This window comes from Hemitrygon akajei, chromosome 5, assembly GCF_048418815.1.
Source record: "Hemitrygon akajei chromosome 5, sHemAka1.3, whole genome shotgun sequence".
In the NCBI taxonomy this organism is placed as follows: Eukaryota; Metazoa; Chordata; class Chondrichthyes; order Myliobatiformes; family Dasyatidae; genus Hemitrygon; species Hemitrygon akajei.
Genome location: NC_133128.1, coordinates 125,581,999 through 125,600,564, shown reverse-complemented (window position 1 = coordinate 125,600,564; position 18,566 = coordinate 125,581,999). Strand labels below are relative to the sequence as shown.

The following is an 18,566-nucleotide window of genomic DNA, read 5'->3' as shown; positions in this document are numbered from 1 at the left end:
ACATCTTTGGAATGTGGGATGAAACTGGAGCACCTGGAGGAAACCCACGTGGTCACAGGAAGAACATAAAAACTTCTTAAGACAGTGGTGGGAACTGAACCCCAATTGGTGATCAATGATGCTGTAAAACATTGAGCTAACAGTTACATGACCATACTGCCCCTTCTAGATTAAAAGCACGTCAACCTTTACCATGACTATGTAGTCTTCATAAAAATCTCCAAAGATTCACTGCCCTCTGCAATCACCTGTCATCTCAGTTGTGGGACCATACCCCTCTAGATAAACCCAGTGGGAGAAAGAACCTTTCAGTCTTCACTGTCAGGATCATCACAATCTGCTGAACACCAATCTGTTTGACTCTTCACACATTCAACCCCTTGCAGAAATTAACCTAGTGAATCTTCTGCCACTGCTTGAATATCTTGGACTGACCGTTTTGAGAAGGGTTCCATTGAAACTCAAGTGCAGAAGCTTTGATGAGGAAGGCTTAGTGAGGAGGCTAAGCGATGCAAACCATGGTAGGTCAGGTGAGGTCTACCCTTTGGAGCAACACACAAAGGAGATGGAGGAACTCAGTGGGTCAGGCAGCATCAATGATGGAAACTGAGTCGAAGTTTCTGGTCACGACTCTTCATCAGGATTCAAGACTCCAGGACTCTTTCTTTGAACCCGGGGTAGTGGGGGGGGGGGAGGGTCTCAGTGCAGGACAGGCATAGTGTGAGGAGGGTTGGGCAAGGGAGTGGGATAGTGTGGGGTGGGGGGGGTTCAGTGTGAGGAGTGGGTTCTTGATACAGGCAGAGGTCTCAAGAGCTGATACTGGGGAAGGCCCTTTGGAGTTGGAGATGGGTGAGGCCTTGGTGGAAATGAACCAGAGAAGGTGGATGTTGTTTATTTGGGTTTTCAGAAGGCTTTTGACAAGGTACTTGGGGCAGGGACTACATGTTAGGTACAAAGCAAAACTGTACCTAACTCTGATACCCTCGCCAGGAAGGTAGAACATGGATTGAATGCAGAGAAAAGAGCTCCCCCTGTTTCCCTGTAACATCGGATATTTTCTTTTGTTCTTCATCAGCCATCCAGTGGACTCACAAATAGATGTCCTATTACTTGCTAAATAAGTGCAGCATTGTGCTTTGGGCCAACATCCAAACAGTACTGGTTGTAGAGTACAATGGTGCTTGGATATCTTGAGTTTGTTTGCAATTCACTCAGGAAGCACCCTATACAGCTCCACATAGCTTGAAAATGAATATTGACAACCCAGTACCTAATCCAACTGCCGACTTTCCCTCCTACACTCCTTGACATTCATTAGACAGTTTTTCCAGTAACTCTTGATGCCAGGTGAACAGGTCTACTGTTTCGTAGCACAATTTCGGCTTGGTCACAATCTGGTGAAACACAATAGTTATTACTCAAGCTAAAATATAACCGAGTTGTTGAACAACCTTGTCCATTGTCTCTGCAGGAAAAAACAAAAACCCAAATTTCAAGCAACGCCACTAACATTTGGAATTTCCAACTGAACTTTTAATAAACTGAATGAGATCCCTGCAATTCATAGTAAATTTTACTACATGACTACCTGGCACTCATTATTAAGACTGCTGTTAACTTTACAAAATTACTAATAATGTTCTTGTATTGCCCTTAAATTTGGATCTCTGGATATAGATATGTATAATATTTTCCAGTTGCCCTGACAACTTAGCAGGCCAGGAGTCAACTGCATAGTATGGGCCTTGAGTCACAGGCTGGGAAACAATTTTTTTTAAATCAAACCTGTGATCCAAACAATCTGGAAGGTTTTGCAAATCTGTCCTCAGTTAATATTCCACTGGATATTAGATGTACTGAATCAAAGCTGCTATCTACCATTATGGGATTTGAAACTCCTAATCTTTAGTTTACCAGTTAGTTTTGGGACCACATTGTAATATCACACAGCAAGCACAATATGTCAAGTTTCTGATTTCGCCCAGCATACCTCCAACATCTGAAGCAGAGTGGCAGGTACATTAGCCCAAGAGTAGATTGCCAATGGGATTACAAACAACAGAACTTGTATGGAGGGAGTCCCTTTCACAACCTAGTCTCAATGCTCCTTACAGTCACTGAAATACTGCTGAACTACAATAACTTTGTAGGTAAGTATTGTGACCAACATGGACACATCGAGGTCCCACCAATGGCAATAACATAAATAGCAGGCTGGCCTGATTCTGGTGCTGGTTGTGCAGAAATAAATGATGGTCAGAGAACCAAGAGTACTCCCCACTATTTATCCAAGTACAGGAATTTGGTGGATGACTCAGCAGGTCGGGCAGCATCTACAAAGGAAATTAACAGACAATGTTTTGGACCAAGACCCTTCATCAGGAGTGGAAAGGAAGAGGGCACAAGTCAGAAAAAGGTGGGGAGAGAGGACATGTACAAGCTGGTAGGTGAGGGAGAAGGTGGGTGGGTGGGGAGCTGTGATGAATTAAGAAACTGGGAGGTGATAGGTGAAACAGGTAAAGGTCCGAAGGAAGAAGAATCCAATAGGAAGGAGGAGGAGGAGGAGGGGAACCAGAGGGAGGTGATGGGCAGCTCCTGAAGATAGGGAAGGAAAAGAGAAGAGATAAGAAGGAACCAGAATGGGGAAAGGATAAAAGATAGGGGAAGGAATAAATTACCAGCAGTTAGAAAAATCAGTGTTCAGGTCATCAGGCTGTAGGCGACCCAGACAGAATATGATGCTGCTCCTCCAACCTGAGAGTGATCTCATCCTGGCAGTAGGGGAGGTCATGGATCAACATGTCAATCAAGGAATGGGAAGTTGAAATGAAATGGGTGGTGATCCTGCCTTTTGCAATGGATAGAGCAAAGGTACTCGGCAAAGTGGTCTCCAATCTGCATCGGGTCTCACCAATATAGAGGAGCCTTTCCAAGAGCAGCATAACAGAGGAACTGAAAGAAGGGAATAGTATTTTTACAGCTGACAGGGTTGAAAGAGGTATAGTCAAGGGAACAGTGAGAATCAGTGGGTTTGTGAAAAGATATCAGTGGATAGTCTGTGTCTAAAGGAGCGAAAGATTGAGAAAAGGGGAAAAGGGAGGTGTCAAGGATGGATCAAGTAAATTTGAAGGCAGGGTAGAAGCTGGAGTCAAAGTTGATGAAATTGGCAGGTTCAGCAACGAGAACAGGAATCAGCAGCAATGCAGTGGTCAATACAGTGGAGAAAGAGTTGGAAATGCAGTGGTCAATACAGCTGACAAAGAGCTGGGTACTAGTGTAGGCTTGGAACATGGGCCATTCCATGTAGCTGACAAAAGAAGGCATGGCTAGAGCCCACGTGAGTACAAACAGCTACACTTTGGTTTGGAGAAAGTGGGAGGAGCAAGAAGAGAAACTGTTGAGCGTAAGAACCAATTCCACCAGACAGAGGAGGGTGGTGGTGGGTCAGTTGTTCAGAAAGAAGCAAAGAGCTTTAAGGCTTTCGTGATGAGGGATGAAAGTGCAGAGGGATTGGGTGTCCATAGTGAAAATAAGTAATCAGGGTCAGAAAACCTAGAGTGATGGAACTAATGGAGAGCATGTGAAGTGTCACTGATTAGGTAGGAAGGGACTGAATCAAGGGAGACAAAACAGAGTAGAGGCATGCAGACACGAGTTCCGTGGGGCAGGGGCAGGCAGAAACAACAGGCCTACCTGACCAGTTAAGTTTGTGAATCTTGGGTAGATCAAAACAGTGTGGGATCCAGGAACTATGAAGTCGGTGGTAATGGGTGGGAGTTCTCCAGAGTTGATGAGGTAGGTGATGTGTGGGAGACAATGGCCTCATGCTCCTTCATGTGCTCCTGCGCAAGGGGTATATAAGAGGAGGTCTGAGAGCTGCTGTCTGGCCTCCGCTAGGTAGAGACAGCCCACCAGACTACAACAGCACCCCACTTGTCTACAGATTTGATGGTGAGGTTGGGACTGGTGTGGAGATAGTGGAGGGCAGTGTGTTGAGAGAGACCCTTATAGAGATACTTGCTTTGTCATTAGTCAGTGGCAAAGTTCCACAAGACTTCAGGGTGGCTAATTTTGTTCCATTGTTCAAGAAGGGTAATAAGGACAGGCCAGTCAGCTTGATTTGAGTTTTAGGGAAGTTACTGAAGGGGTTTCTGAGGAACAAGATATAAAATCACTTGGATAGTCGAGGCCGATCAGGAATTGTCAGCGTGGTTTTATGTGTGAGAGGGTATGTCTGATTAATCTTTTGGATTTTTTTTAAAAGAGGTAACTATGGGGATAGATGAAGGTAGGGTAGTGGATATTGTCTACATGGATGTTAGTAAAGCCTTTGACGAGGTCCTGCTTGGCAAGCTGACTTGAAAGTTAGGTCACATAGGATTCAGGGAAGCTAGCGAGGTGGTTTCAGTGTTGGCTTGGTGATAGATCAGAGAGGTGATGGTGAGAGTTGATTCTCCAAATAGAGGCCCAGGTGTCAAAGTTGGGACCTCTGTTATTCATCATTTATGTAAATAATTTGGACGTGAATGTACATGACACAATTAGCAAGTTTGCTGATGATACTAAATTTGTGGATCCTGTTGATAATGAAGCAGCTTGCAATCTTGTAAAGAGATCTTGAGTTACGGAGATGGACTGAGTTATAGTGATGTCTGTGGAATGGCAAATGGTAAGTGTGAAACAATGCATTTTGGGCAGTCAAACCAGGATAGGACCTATACAGTGAATAGCAGGGCACTGACAAGAGTAGAACAGCGGGACCTGGACCTGGGAATAAAAGTTACAGGTCACTGAAATCAGCTGGGCAGGTAGACAGGGCGATGAAGAAGGCACTTAGCATGCTGGCCTTCATCAGTCAGGGCATTAAATTTAGCAGTAAGGACATAATGCTGCAGTTACATATTGTTACAAGAAAAAGTTTGTGAACCCTTTGTAGTGACCCAAATTACTCATAAAATGTGATCTAATCTTCATCTAAGTCACAATAATAGACAAACACAATCTTGGAGAGCAGAGGTTTCCTCCATGGTGTCCTTCCATGAACACCGTTCTTGTTCATTGTCTTTCTTATAGTGGATAATGAATATGGACTTCAGCAAGCTCTGGAGCTTTCTGCAGGTCTTTTGCTATTACCCTTGGGTTCTTTGTTTTTCACTCCTTCAGCATTGCACGTTATGCTCTTGCTATGATCTCTGCAGGACACCCATGCCTAGGGAGAGTAGCAACAGTACTGAATTTCCTCTATTTGGAGACATTTTCTCTTACTGTGGACTAATGAACACACAGGTCTTTAGAAATGCTTTTGTGGCCTTTTCTAGCTTCAAGTATCTCTACAATTCTTCTGCTAAGGCCCTCTGACAGTTGTTTGATCAACACGGTGCACATAAACAGATCTTTCTTGAGAAGAGCGGGCTCTGTCAGTAACCTGATTTTCTGTGTCTTTTTTATACGGCAGGGGACCTCTACAACCCACATCTTCAAATCCCATCTCACTGATTGGAACCCCTGACTCCAAATGGCTTTTGTAGAAGGCATTACCCCAGAAGTTCATATAATTTTTTGAACCTGGATTGTGATTGTTTAAATGGTGTACCCAGTATTGACAAGAAGAAGTATAATTGTTTATGTGTTATTGTTTTAGGAAGATTGTGTTTGATGTCATTGATGAGACCACACTTGGAGAGCTGTGTGCAGTTTTGGTCACCCTGTTATAGGAAAGACATTGTCAAGCTGGAGAAGATGCAGAAGAGTAAGCTAAATGATAAGAAGTGGTTTTTACCTTCAAACACAAAACTCTTTCAGAACACTTGGTGAACACAACAGTGAAGGACCATCTTGTTGTGTAACAGTTCCAAGTCTCCAACAACTTTACAATACAGGATAACATAAAGTACCTTTTAAAATAACCCAGCTTTGAAACTCTTGACATTTCTCCCCAAACCTTGTACACCAACCTTTCTTTCAGCCAAATCTTCGCTCATTTGTCTTAATGTTTCATTATATAAATATAAATCAAATTTTGTTAATAATAGTAGTAGAGTGATCACTCGAGTTGAGTATGATGTTCTCCTAAGGGGTTATTTGCTTAATGAAGAATACCTGTAAGTGACTCTGTTTAACCTGGGGAGGTTGATACACAGGCAGCCACCGCCCAGTCCTTGACAGATCGGATTCAAGGTCCAGTGGCATGGAGTGCAAGACAACTGGGGACTCTTCGCTGCTGCAGCCCTCCTCTACCTTCACTGTCATTGTGATGTGTCATCAACTTCCAACAGCTCCAGCATTGAGGTTTGATTGGTTTGCTCCTTGTCTGGAACCTCACACTTGACCTTACTGCCATGGAGGACCCTACCAGGAGTTAAACTCCAGTTAGCATCGCTATCAGGAACTTACAAACCTCTCCAAGACAAAAGATGAGGATCCTCAGAGAATGACTGATAATGCTTCTATGAAGTATTTTAATGTCTTTCTTCCTGAGTAACACATTTCGCCAGCACTAAGTGGAGAGAGCATGAGCATGCATTTGGCTGTACCTGTCCCATAGAAATCCTTTTTGTCATCAACAGGTTCCAGTGCATGTAGCTGTGTGAGATCCTGGCTGGCGGTGCTCACTGGTGCTTCAGTCTGCTTCCCTGTCAGGTGGAATAGCACAACGTTACAAGAAATGAAAATAAAAACCAAACATTAAGTTCTCCTTTCCACAGCAAAGCTAGTAAATGATCCATGGCACTTCATTCAAATTCCATTCTATAAAAAACATATTAATCAAGGCAGTTCTCAATCATACCATCTCCTCTGTGCTGGAATGAACCCAGTATCACTCCCAACAAACTGTCTTAAAGATAGCAGTCAATCCTAATATATATTGGCACCTCATTAGTGCCGAAGGTTTAGATGGGGCCGAATTTGTTGGGTGTGTTCAGGAAGGATCCCTAACACAATATCTAGAGGGAGCGTATTGAGAGGGATAGGAGCCAACAGTATGGAGAAGTATTTAATTGGGGGAGGGGAAATTATGATGCCATTATGCAGGAACTAGGGAATGTAAATTGGGAATGGATGTACTCAGGGAAAAGCATAACAGAAATGGGGAGGTTGTTTAGGGAGCACTTGCTGGAAGTTTTGGTTAAGTTTGTCCCATTAAGGCAAGGAAAGGATGGTAGGGTGAATGATAGTTGACAAGAGATATGAAATATCTAGTCAAGAGGAAGAAAGAAGCTTAAGTTTAGGAAGCCAAAATCTGACAGGGCTCTGGATATGTACATGGAAGCCAGGAAGGAATGGATAGGAGAGCTAGAAAGGGTAGAGAGCATGAGAAGACCTTGGTGAATATGATTAAGGAAAATGTCAAGGCACTCTATACATTTGTGAAAGACAGGAGGATGGTGAGAGTGAGGGTAGGACCAATCAATGATGGTAGAGCAATATGTGCCTGGAGTCAGAGGAGGTGGGGTAGGTCCTTAATCAATATTTTGCTTCAGTATTCACCAAGTGAAAGAGACCTTGACGTTTGTGAGGACAGCATAAAACAGGCCGATATGCTTGAACGTGTCAATATTAAGACAAGAGAATGTGCCGTAATCTTTGGGAAAGATGAGTACCTGGGACTGAATAGGATATACCACAAGTTACTATGGGAAGCAAGGGAAGAGATTGCTGCACCTTTGGTGATGTTTGCATAATCACTGGCCACAGGAGTCATACCAGTTGATTGGACGGTGGCAAACATTATCCCCTTTGTTTACAATAGAGAGTAGGTTTAATCCAAGTAATTACAGACGAGTGAGTTTTACTTCAGTGGTGTGAAAATTACTGGAGAAGATTCCTAGAGACAAAATTTACGAGCATTTGGAGAAGCATAGTCTTATTAAGGATAGTCAATGAGCCTTTGTGAGGGGTAGGTCGTGCCTCAGGAGCCTGACTGAGGATGTGACAAAGCAAATTGATGAAGGCAAAGCACTGAATGTGGTATATATTGATTTTAGTAAGCCATTTGATAAGATTCCCCATGGTAGGCTCATTCAGAAAGTCAGAAGGTATTAGATTCAGGGAAAATAGTTTTTTTTGTATTTACAGAGTTGGCTTGCTCACAGAAAGCAGTGGGTGGTTGTAGATGGAGTGTACTCTGCCTGGAGGTCAGTGACCAGTGATGTTCCATAGTGATCTATTCTGGGATCCCTACTCTTTGTGATTTTTATAAATGGCTTGGATGAGGAAGTGGGAGGGTGAGTTATTAAGTTTGTGGGCAGCACAAAGGCTGGTGGAGTTGTGAATAGTGTGGAGGCTTGTTGTAGGTTGCAAAGGGACATTAGCAGGATGCAAAGGGCTAAGAAGTGGCAGATGGAGTTCAATCTGGAAAAATGTGAAGTGATTCAATTCAGAAGGTTAAATCTGAAGGCAGAATATAGGGTTAATGGCAGAATTCTGGTAATGTAGAGGAACAGAGGGACCTTGGGGTCCATGTCCATAGATCGCTCAAAGCAGCTGCACAATAGTTGTTAAGAAGGGGTATGGTGTGTTGATCCTCATTAGTCCAGGGGATTGAGTTCAAGAGCCGTGAGGTAATGTTGCAGCTCTACAAAACCCTGGTTAGATCACACCTGGAATACTGTGTTAAGCTTTGGTTGCTTCATTATAGGAAGGGTGTAGAAGCTTTACAGAGTGTGCAGAGGAGATTTAACAGGATGCTGCCTGGAGTGTAGAGCACATCTTATAGGTTGAGTGAGCTGGGCATTTCCCTTTGGAGCGAGGGAGGATGAGAGGTGACTTGATATAGGTGTACAAAACAATAGGAGACATAGATTGAGTGGATAGATAGAGAATTTTTCCAAGAACGGAAATGGCTAATATAAGTCGGCACAATATTAAGGTGATTGGAGAAAAATATTGGGGGGATGTCAGAGGTAAGTTCTTTACACGATGCTGGATGGTGATGGGCAGATACATGAGGGGCATTTAAGAAACTCTTGGTTAGACACATGAATGCTAGAAAATGGAGGGTTATGTAGAAGGGCTAAAAGGTTGGCATAATAGCATGGGATGAAAGGCCGGTACTGTGTTGTTAAGTTCTAAGTACTCTCCGAGCATTGCAGAAGAACAAAGAATACCGATGTCATGGTATGTTTGACTGCAATGTTGCATTAGCACCTGCAAGCCTGCATACAACCAGATCTCAACAACCATGGGCTGCTCACTTCAAGTATCATTCGTTGCCACAGAAATGCCATGCAATTGGCTGGTTATTGGGAGTACAAAGGGAGGTGAGGAAATGGGTGTCCTGCTGTGAATGATACTCCAGAGCCTTTCTCCATTCACAAGGCAAAAGCCAGGTGTGATGGAATCTCTACTTATCTGGATGCGTGCAGCACCCACAGGTCAATAAGCATGAGGTCATCCAGGACAAAACAGCCAGTTTGATTGGCATCTTTCACTACCATGTACTTTCATTCCCAACAATGACATATAGTGTTGGCTGTGTTTACTAACTAAAAAATACACTGCAGTTATCAGAATCAGTGGTATATATAATGAAATTTGTTATTTTGTGGAAGCAGTAAAGTGCAAGCCATTAAAATAAATTATTCCAAGTTATAATAAAAATAAATAGTACAAAAGAGAAAAACTGACGTAATGTTCATGGATTAATTGACCATTCAGAAACCTGACAGCGGATGGGAAGTAGTTATTCCTAAAATATTAAGTGCACATCTTCAGGCTCCAATGGTAGTAGAGAGATAAGGGCATGTCTCGCATGGTGAGGGTCCTTTATGATGGATGCCAATTTCTTCGGGCACTGCCTTTTGAAGATGTCCACAATGGTGGGGGGAGGTTTGTCTCCATGATAGAGCTGGCTGAGTCTACAATCCTCTTAAGTCCCTTATGATCATGTGCATTGGAGCTTCCATACTAGGCAGTGATGCAGCCAGTCAGAATTCTCTCCATTGTACTGTATATCTGCAGAAATTTGCTAACGTCTTTGGTGACATACCAATCAGCTCAAACTCCTTTGTGACTGCATCAGTATGTTGGGCCCACAGGAAAGACACTCTGAGCCTACAACTCTCTGAAGCCTATTACTATTCTGTGTATTGGAGGCTCCATAAAATAGAGTGATATACCAGTCAAAATGCTTTCCATTCTACAAAAGTCTTTGGTAACATAACAAATCTCCCCTGGGTCCAGGGACTTGAAGCTGTTTAACCTTTTCACTGTCGACCCCTTGATAAAGACTGGTATGTGTCTCCTGACCTCCCCTCCCTGAAGCCCACAATCAATTCCCTGGTCTTGCGGCATTGATTGCAAGTAGTTGTTGCAATACAACTCAATCAGTCTATCCATCTCACTACTGTATGGTTCCTCATTGCCATCTGAGATTCTGCTAACAACAGTAGTGTCATTTGTGAATTTATAGATGGTGTTTGAGCTGAACCTGGCCATACAGTCATGAGGGTAGAGAGGGTAGAGCAATGGGCTAAGCACTCATTGTTGAGCTGAACCTGTGTTGATTGTCAGCGAGGAAGAGATGTTAATCGCTAGAGTCACTCCCAAATCCAACGCCTGCACCACAGGATGGATGAAGGATCTCAGCTGTAACATTGACTGTTTATTCCTCTCCATAGATGTGGCCTGACCCGCCCAGTTCCTCCAGCATTTTGTGCGTCTTGCTCTGGATTTCTAGCATCTGCAGATTCTCTTGAGCTTAAGGGAAGCATATTTACCCACTGCTAGTTTCATCCTTCAAATCTTTTGGTGTGGGCAAGTGCAAGTTCGTATGAAATAGCAATGAAATACTATGTTTCTTAATGTTCAGCAAACCGGGGAAGCAGGGGTGGTTATCATGGTAAGTAACTTCTGCAGCCACTGCTGTTGTTCCAGCATCCACTAGCCACTGGCCTGGTCATTTAGCAGGACTTAAATTACAGTAAGTCCTGCAGTTAAACACAGTAAACCCCTGTATCCACCACTGGTCTAAATACTAAATGAAATCTGGATGCAATGAGTAAACACAAGAGATTCTGCAGATGCTGAAAGTCCAGCATAACACACACAAAATGCTGGAGGAACTCACCAAGCCAGGCAGCATCTACAGAGAGGAATGAAGAGACAATGTTTCAGACAGAGATCCATCATCAAGACCCTTCATTGAGTACGATGAGGGAAGATTGTACCTCTGGAGAGTTTTGGGTGAACAAAGCATCTTGTTGCCTTAATGAATTCTTTAATGTAGAATTAATGTGAGAATGTAGAAACACTTACCTTAATATATAGCTATGACAAACAGCTTTAAAGTAAGGATAAATCCACAACAGGAACAGAATTAGGCCATTTGGTCCATCAAGTCTGTTCTGCCATTCAATCATGGCTGATTCCATTTTTCTCAGCTACCTTTCTCCCACCTACTCCCCATAAGCTTTAACCATTTCACCATTCAAGAACCTCTCAATCTCTGCTTTAAACACACCCAATATCTTGGCCTCCAGTCCTCAATGACAGTGAATTCCATAGATTCACCATTCTCTCGCTGAAGAAGTTCCTCATTTCAGTTTTAAAGGGATGTCCCTTTACTCTGAGACTAAACCCTCAGATCCTAGACCCCACCCCCACTAATGGAAACATCCTCTCCATGTCCGTTCTATCCAGTAGATTTCAATAAGAGCCCTCTCTCATTCTTCTGAACTCCATTGAGTAAAGGCTCAGAGACATCAAACACTCCTCAAATGAAAAGGATGATGGGTGACATAGAGGGATGAGACCCTTGTGCAGAATTAGCACTGTCAGTGACCTTGTTGGGACAAAGGCATGTGTTGTGTGCTGTAAATGAAGTGTGATGCATGACAGCCAGCATTAACGTTCCTGCCTATCCTCTCTGAGAGAAGAAGAGTTTCCTCCCCTCCCCCTTCTCTCTTCTTCCATTCCCTATTCTGGCTCCCCTTTCTCTATTCTTATCTCTTCTCCACTCCTGCCTATCACCTCCTTCTGGGATCCCCTCCCCTTTCTCTTATGGTTCAGTGTCCTCCCCTATCAGATTCCTCAGCGAGTTCTTCATTACCATCAGGTAGGAGGTACAGAAGCCTGAAGGCACACACTCAGCGATTCAGGAACAACTTCTTCCCCTCTGCCATCCGATTTCTAAATGGGCATTGAAACCATGAACACTATCTCACTTTTAAAATATATATTATTTCTGTTTTTGGCACAATTTTTAATCTATTCAATATACGTATGCTGTAATTGATTTCCTTATTTATTATTTTTTTCTTCTTCTATATTATGTATTGCATTGAACTGCTGCTGCTAAGTTAACAAATTTCACCTTTCACCTTCTAGCTTGTACTCCTTCCCCTCCTCCCACCTTCTTACTCTGGCTTTCTCCCTCCTTCTTTCCAGTCCTGATGAAGGGTCCATTTTCCCTTCCATAGATGCTGCCTCACCCACTGAGTTCCTCCAGCATTTTGTGTGTGTTACTCTAGATGTCAGCATGTGCAGAATCTCTTGAGAGTATAATGCAGTTTCTCACTGGTTCTTTTGGTTTTGTGCTTCTATTTGGAACTCTTACTTGAGAACAAACTGGAATTATATTGGCCTGGATTTTAGCAGGCTGCAGGAAAACAACAGCTGAGTTTAGAGAATCCCACAAGACTGTCCACTCCCTTCCTAATATCAGCTCAAATGAAGCCTGCATACAGCAGCTACAATATCTGACTGGTTCACCACCCAATGGTAGTACAGAATTCTCTTGGACAGCAAACAGTACAACTTTTAGCCAACATATCAGACAATGTGAAATGAAGTACAAGGCAGATGAATACAGTAAAAGATGTATATCATCATTTGTAAATTATTTCCCCATGTGCTGGCAAGCTTGGAACTCACACAAAGGTTGTGCACAAAGAACTTCCAAACTTCCTGACAGTGTTTGCTTTTATATTCTGCATCTGAATTCCAGTGAAAGGGAATCTGTCCTCTGCACAAAGTTAGCAAAGCCATTTGTTTTAGTGAAGGGAATGAGGTGTTGTGAACCATCTGCAACAGCAGGAATCGGCACCTCCACGATCTAAAGGTCTCGCAGTCTTAATTGCTAAAGTTGGTGGACAAGTAAACAGCTAATAGAAGTAAGTGTGCTCCAAAAACATTCCCATCCTCAGTGATGTCAGGGCCAGTGTGAGTGCTTAAGGCAATGTTAGCACAGTTACAACCAGCTTCAGCCATGGAGCTGAGAGGATGGTCTATCTCAGCTCCCTCCTGCTATCCCCACTATTACAGAATCCAGTCTTCAGCTAATTCAATAATCAGAATCAGATTTAATCACCGACATATGTCGTGAGTTTGTTGCTTTGCAGCAGGAGTACAGTACAATACTTAAAACACTGTAAGTTATAATAAGAAATAAAATGGATTCCAGTTTATTTGCCCTTTGGTTAATCAGGGAAGCCACTTATTTGGGTCAACTCAAAGAACAAAAGCTACTGCAGAAAACTGATGGGATTCCCTTTGTTTACTTGGACACTCTGTTGCTTAATTGGGACATGAGACCGTTGTCGAACAATTTCTAACTAGTGTCAGTTGAGTGCACTTGTGTGGCCATAAGACACGACATCGTACTTAGAACAAAGAGTTTTTAAAATAGTGCCATTTGTGTGTGCTTCTGTTATGTTCTCCATTCCGGCCGATGGATGCTGATTCAATTGTCAAAAGCATTGCATCAAAATACCAAGGGAGGAGATAAGAAGGTGACTAAAGTGATGGAGGGTCCTGTTGCAGGTCATTGGGAGTAGGCAGTTTAAATGATTTTCAGCATGGACTAGGGTGGTCAAAGGGTAATGAATTCCACAGATTCATCATCCTCTGGCTACAGAAATTCCTCATCTCTGTTCTAATGGGATGTCCTTGTATTCAGAGTCTCTACCTTCTGATCCTAGACTCCCCCACAATAGAAAACATCCTCTCCACATCTACTCTATCTGGGCCTTTCAATATTCAATAGGTTTCAATGACATCTTCCCTCGTTTTTCTAAACTTCACAGAGTATAAGCACAGAGCATTTAAACGCTCATCTGGTAACCCTTTCATTCCCAGGATCAAGAGGATCTTATTAAAACATAATATTCTGAGGGGATTGGCAGGATGGACACAGAGTATGTCTCCTCGTATGGGGCATCTAGAATTAGGGGACATACATTCAGTGGCCACTTTATTAGGTGCACTTGTTGATATAATAGCTCGTTAATGCAAATACCTAATCAGCCAATCATGTAGCAGCAATGCAATGCATAAAAACGTTCAGACATGTCAAAAAGTTCAGATATTGTTTGGATCAAACATCAGAATGGGAAAGAAATGTGATTAAGTGACTTTGACTGCAGTGCCAAATGGGGTGGTATGTGTATCTCAAACATCTCCTGGGATTTTCACACACAACGGTCTCTAGAGTTTACAGAGCATGGTTCAAAAAAACAAAAAAAAAACATCCAGTGAGCAGCAGTTCTGTGAGGACAGAGGTGAATAACTAGAGTGGTTAAAGCTGACAGGAAGGTGAAAGGAGCTCAAAAAAACCCATGTGCCACAACAGTGGTGTGCAGAAGAGCTTCTCTGAACACAAACCTTGAAGTGGTTAGGATACAGAGGAAGATGACGACACCAGGTTCCACTCCTGTACCTAACAAGTTAGCAACTGAATGTAGTTTCATTATCAAGGGTGTATCATTTGAGATAAGGACATGAATGTATATCTCCCCTCAGAGGGTCATTCTACTTCGGAACCTCAGAAAGCAGTGAGGGTGAAGTCATTAGGCAGAGACTGACATATATACTTGAACTACAAACGAGCCAAGGGAGGTGGGAAGAGAGTGTGAAAGTCTATCAATATAACTGGCGCAGCTATAACTTATTAAGAATTAAGACTCATGGCTGGATTAACTTACTCCTGTTCTTTGTTCTTGTGCTCTTCAACTTTGTTATTTTGAAATAAATTAATATTCTTTATTAAATTTAGTAACTTAATTAATTTTTAACAGTTTTTAGATGTTTTAAAATGGGGCCTGGGAAAAATTGACCATAATGACCAGGATATGCTTGAAGAGCTAATCCTGTTCCTATTTTCGTGTTTTCTTGTGACTGAAATGCTTATAGTAACTCTGAAACCTTGTGTTGTTATGCAAGTGCAGAAATCCCAGTGTTGCTTTCATTTACACTGTAATTGTGGTTAACTCCTAGTACTGTAACTTCAATATTACAATCACAACATCGATGATGTGGATGAGGAATACTTTTCAAAGGATGGACTAACCTTGTGTGAAGTGGAATTGGAATTACTGCACCCCTCACTTACTGCCTACATTATTCTAGTTGGATGACCCTTTGAGCCTCTCACCTTCAGAAGATCCAGGTTCTTCAGCTTCATCCAACAGCACTAACCTGAGAAAAAAAAACAAAAGCACTTGACAAAATACTATCATTCCCAATTGCAGTCTACTTATCCTCCAAAGCCTGTTCAGAGATTGGGGGTGCTTGTGTAATAAAAACGTATGGAAGTCACACAAATCATTAGGAACACCAGATGTCAAATATACTGTTGAACCATCCCTTCTAGAACTCAAATTGTTTCCTTTGCTGCACCTTTCAAATCTCCCTCTTTCTGACTTAAAACCATTGCCAACATGATAATGACAAAGGGATATTTCTATCTCTTCAAACCAGAAATTTCTAAGCTCATATATTAGATCAGTTGTTCAGCTTCCTCATACAAGCATAGTAGAGTCTGACAGCACAGAAACAGGCCCAGCTGGTCCATGCAGACCATTATTCCAATCTGCTAATCTTATTTGCCTCTACTTGGCCTATATCCCACTAAACCTCTCCTTACCATGTATCTGTCTGAATAGCTTTTAAATGTTGTTATTGCTCAAACACTTCCTCATTCCATGTACTGACCTCCCTCTGGGTGTCAAAGTTGCCCCTCAGGCTCCTATTAAATCTTCCTTTCCCCAATCTAATATCTATGCCCTCTACTTGATTTCCCAACCATAGGGAAATGATTGTGTGTACTGACCCTATCTATGCCCCTCATGATTTTACGCACAGCTAATAAGAACACCCCTCATTCTCCTATGCTCCAATGAAAAAGTCCCAACCTGCTTAACCTCTCTCCGTAACCTTGTTCCTCAAGTCTAACATATTGTACAATTGCAACATCTCATGTCTCTGTGCTCGTACCATATCCTTACACTTATTCCTGTATTCTTCCTTTCAGATCACTTTGTGCCTTGCTTTCTCCCTATATTCTAGTCCCTTTACTTTCAAACCTTTCCTTTCTCATGTTACGAATGATGAACAACTCTGATGGGCAGAAGGGTACAGAATCGCCAATGCCCCCCCCCCCCCACCCTTTTGGAGAATCACAAATCGCTACTATTCCGATGCTGTTTTCAAGGGAGATGAGAGAGACACAGGAAAGCTGCCAAGACAGTTGTTATTGATAAACAGCTCATGTCAGTTAATGAGAGAGACAACTCAGAGATACACAAAGTGGAATGTCTCCTCCTAACAAAAGTGGAACGGAACCACTGATTACTGCTATTGTCTCTTGGAGAAGGATTGTTTATTGAGTACTGTTCTATTCATTGAAACCCCTCAGGGGGCAACCAGAGTGGGCTGGTTTGATGGGTTGCATCATCCCAACCTGATTGACACCTGAGATAAAAGTGAGTGGGGATAAAAGTAAGGTCTGGGGAACACCCCTCAGACGCACCAGGAGAGACGCTACGAGACCGGTAGGGGCTTGTGTGTGTGTCCACCCTTGCCTGGGTGACGAGTCCACCACGGAAGAACGGTCTAGCTAAAGGACGGAGGGGTCATACGTGAATGGCCACAACAACAACGCATCGACGGATCAAGATCATAAAGGAAAGTCGGCAAGTCAATAGCTGTTATTGTTCTCTCTCTCTCTCCAACAATTGAAACACCGCGACCAACAACAACCGCAGCCTGCATGAACTGAACTGAACTTTATATTTCCATCTGACAATTCATTATCCCCTAGACAACGATAGAGATTATTTCTTATTGATTATTATTATACCCGCACTTTTAGGTTTAGTATTGATGACGTATATTATCTGTATATTTGCATTGATATTATTTTTGTGTATTTTTACTAATAAATACTGTTGAAAATAGTATCACCGGACTCCAACGGACACTCCTATCTTTGCTGGTAAGACACCCAGTTACGGGGTTCATAACACTCAGGTCTTCCTATCAGGGAGAAGATACAAAAGCCTGAAAGCATGTACCACCATGTTCGAGGACAGTTTCTACCCCGCTGTTTTAAGACTACTGAACAGCCCTCTAGTACGATAAGATGCACTCCTGACCTCACTATCTACCTCGTAACAACAACAGTTCATTCTGTTATCTGTTGTTGTTTTACTTTGTACCTGATGTGATTAAATGATCAGTATGGATGGTACTCAAAACAAGATTTCCACTGTATCTCAGTACATGTGATAATAATAAATGAATTAACCAGTTTACTAATCGTTAGCTGCCAGAGAAACCCTGAAAAAGAATCAGGACTCCCAATCTCAGATAGAGAGCTAGGTGGGGGGTGAGGAGGGGAGAGAGAGGCGGGGGGGTGAGGGGGAGAGAGGGGCAGGGGGTGAGAGAGAGAGAGAGAAAAGGGCAGGGGGTGAGGGGGAGAGAGAGGGGTGGGGGTGAGGGGGAGAGAGAGGGTTGGGGGTGAGAGGGAGAGAGGGGCAGGGGTGGGGGAGAGAGAGGAGCGGGGGTGAAGGGGAGAGAGGGGCTGGGGTGAGAGAGAGAGAAAAGGACAGGGGTGAGGGGGAGAGAGAGGGTTGGGGGTGAGGGGGAGAGAGGGGCTGGGAGGGTGAAGGGGAGAGAGAGGGGTGGGGATGAGGGGCAGGGGTGAGGGGGAGAGAGGGGGCAGGGGAGGAAGGCAGAGAGAGAGAAATAAAAATCTCTCTCTCACCCCTCCCTCCTTTTCTGTTGTGACCTTGTTCTCTTTCTGTTATTTCTGTATTGGGGCTTTGCTCTTTCACTGATTTTTTTTCCCTTTTTCTCAGCTCAGTGTTGCACAAGTCCCTTTTCCTTAACAACAATGAGGAAGAGAGACATGCGGAAGACAGATATAAACAATCAAAACTACCTTGGCATTCCCATTCCTCCACTTTTCTTGCATACAAACTCCAGCTCCTTAATACCACATGTCGCTTATTTCTTCTCTTCCCTTGTGGACATATCAGTGAACCATGCAATTCCAGTGCTTCTTTCTCTTCTTCCACATTTCCTTTGCATTTATGTCAATTCTTTTCCTTTTTTTCTTCACATTTGTTTCTTTGGCTCTTCTTCATTACAAACATTCCCCCACCAACATGTCTCATTGCTTCTTGCAAAAAATCACTCTGATGAGGCCAATTAGCCACATTTCACCCAACAATCAGAAGCTCCGGGGTAGAACTGTCCTTCAAAAGACCACACAGCAATTGCTGCCATTGCTCCACTTCTCTTGACAAAAAAGGTCTACCCTGCATCCTACCAACTAATGCCCATCA

The 18,566-nt window shown here is 43.0% G+C and overlaps 1 protein-coding gene across 3 annotated transcripts in view; it reads right to left on the bottom strand.

The window, feature by feature from the left end:
- LOC140728155 (islet cell autoantigen 1-like protein) overlaps positions 1-18,566 on the bottom strand; it is a 137,917-nt gene that overhangs the window by 13,564 nt on the left and 105,787 nt on the right. For all 3 annotated transcript variants that reach the window (XM_073046410.1, XM_073046412.1, XM_073046411.1), the window contains 2 exons: positions 15,371-15,414; positions 6,534-6,632 (listed from right to left, as the gene is read on the bottom strand). In XM_073046410.1, coding sequence (XP_072902511.1) covers positions 6,534-6,632; positions 15,371-15,414 — 143 coding nt within the window. The remainder of the gene's footprint in view (positions 1-6,533; positions 6,633-15,370; positions 15,415-18,566) is intronic.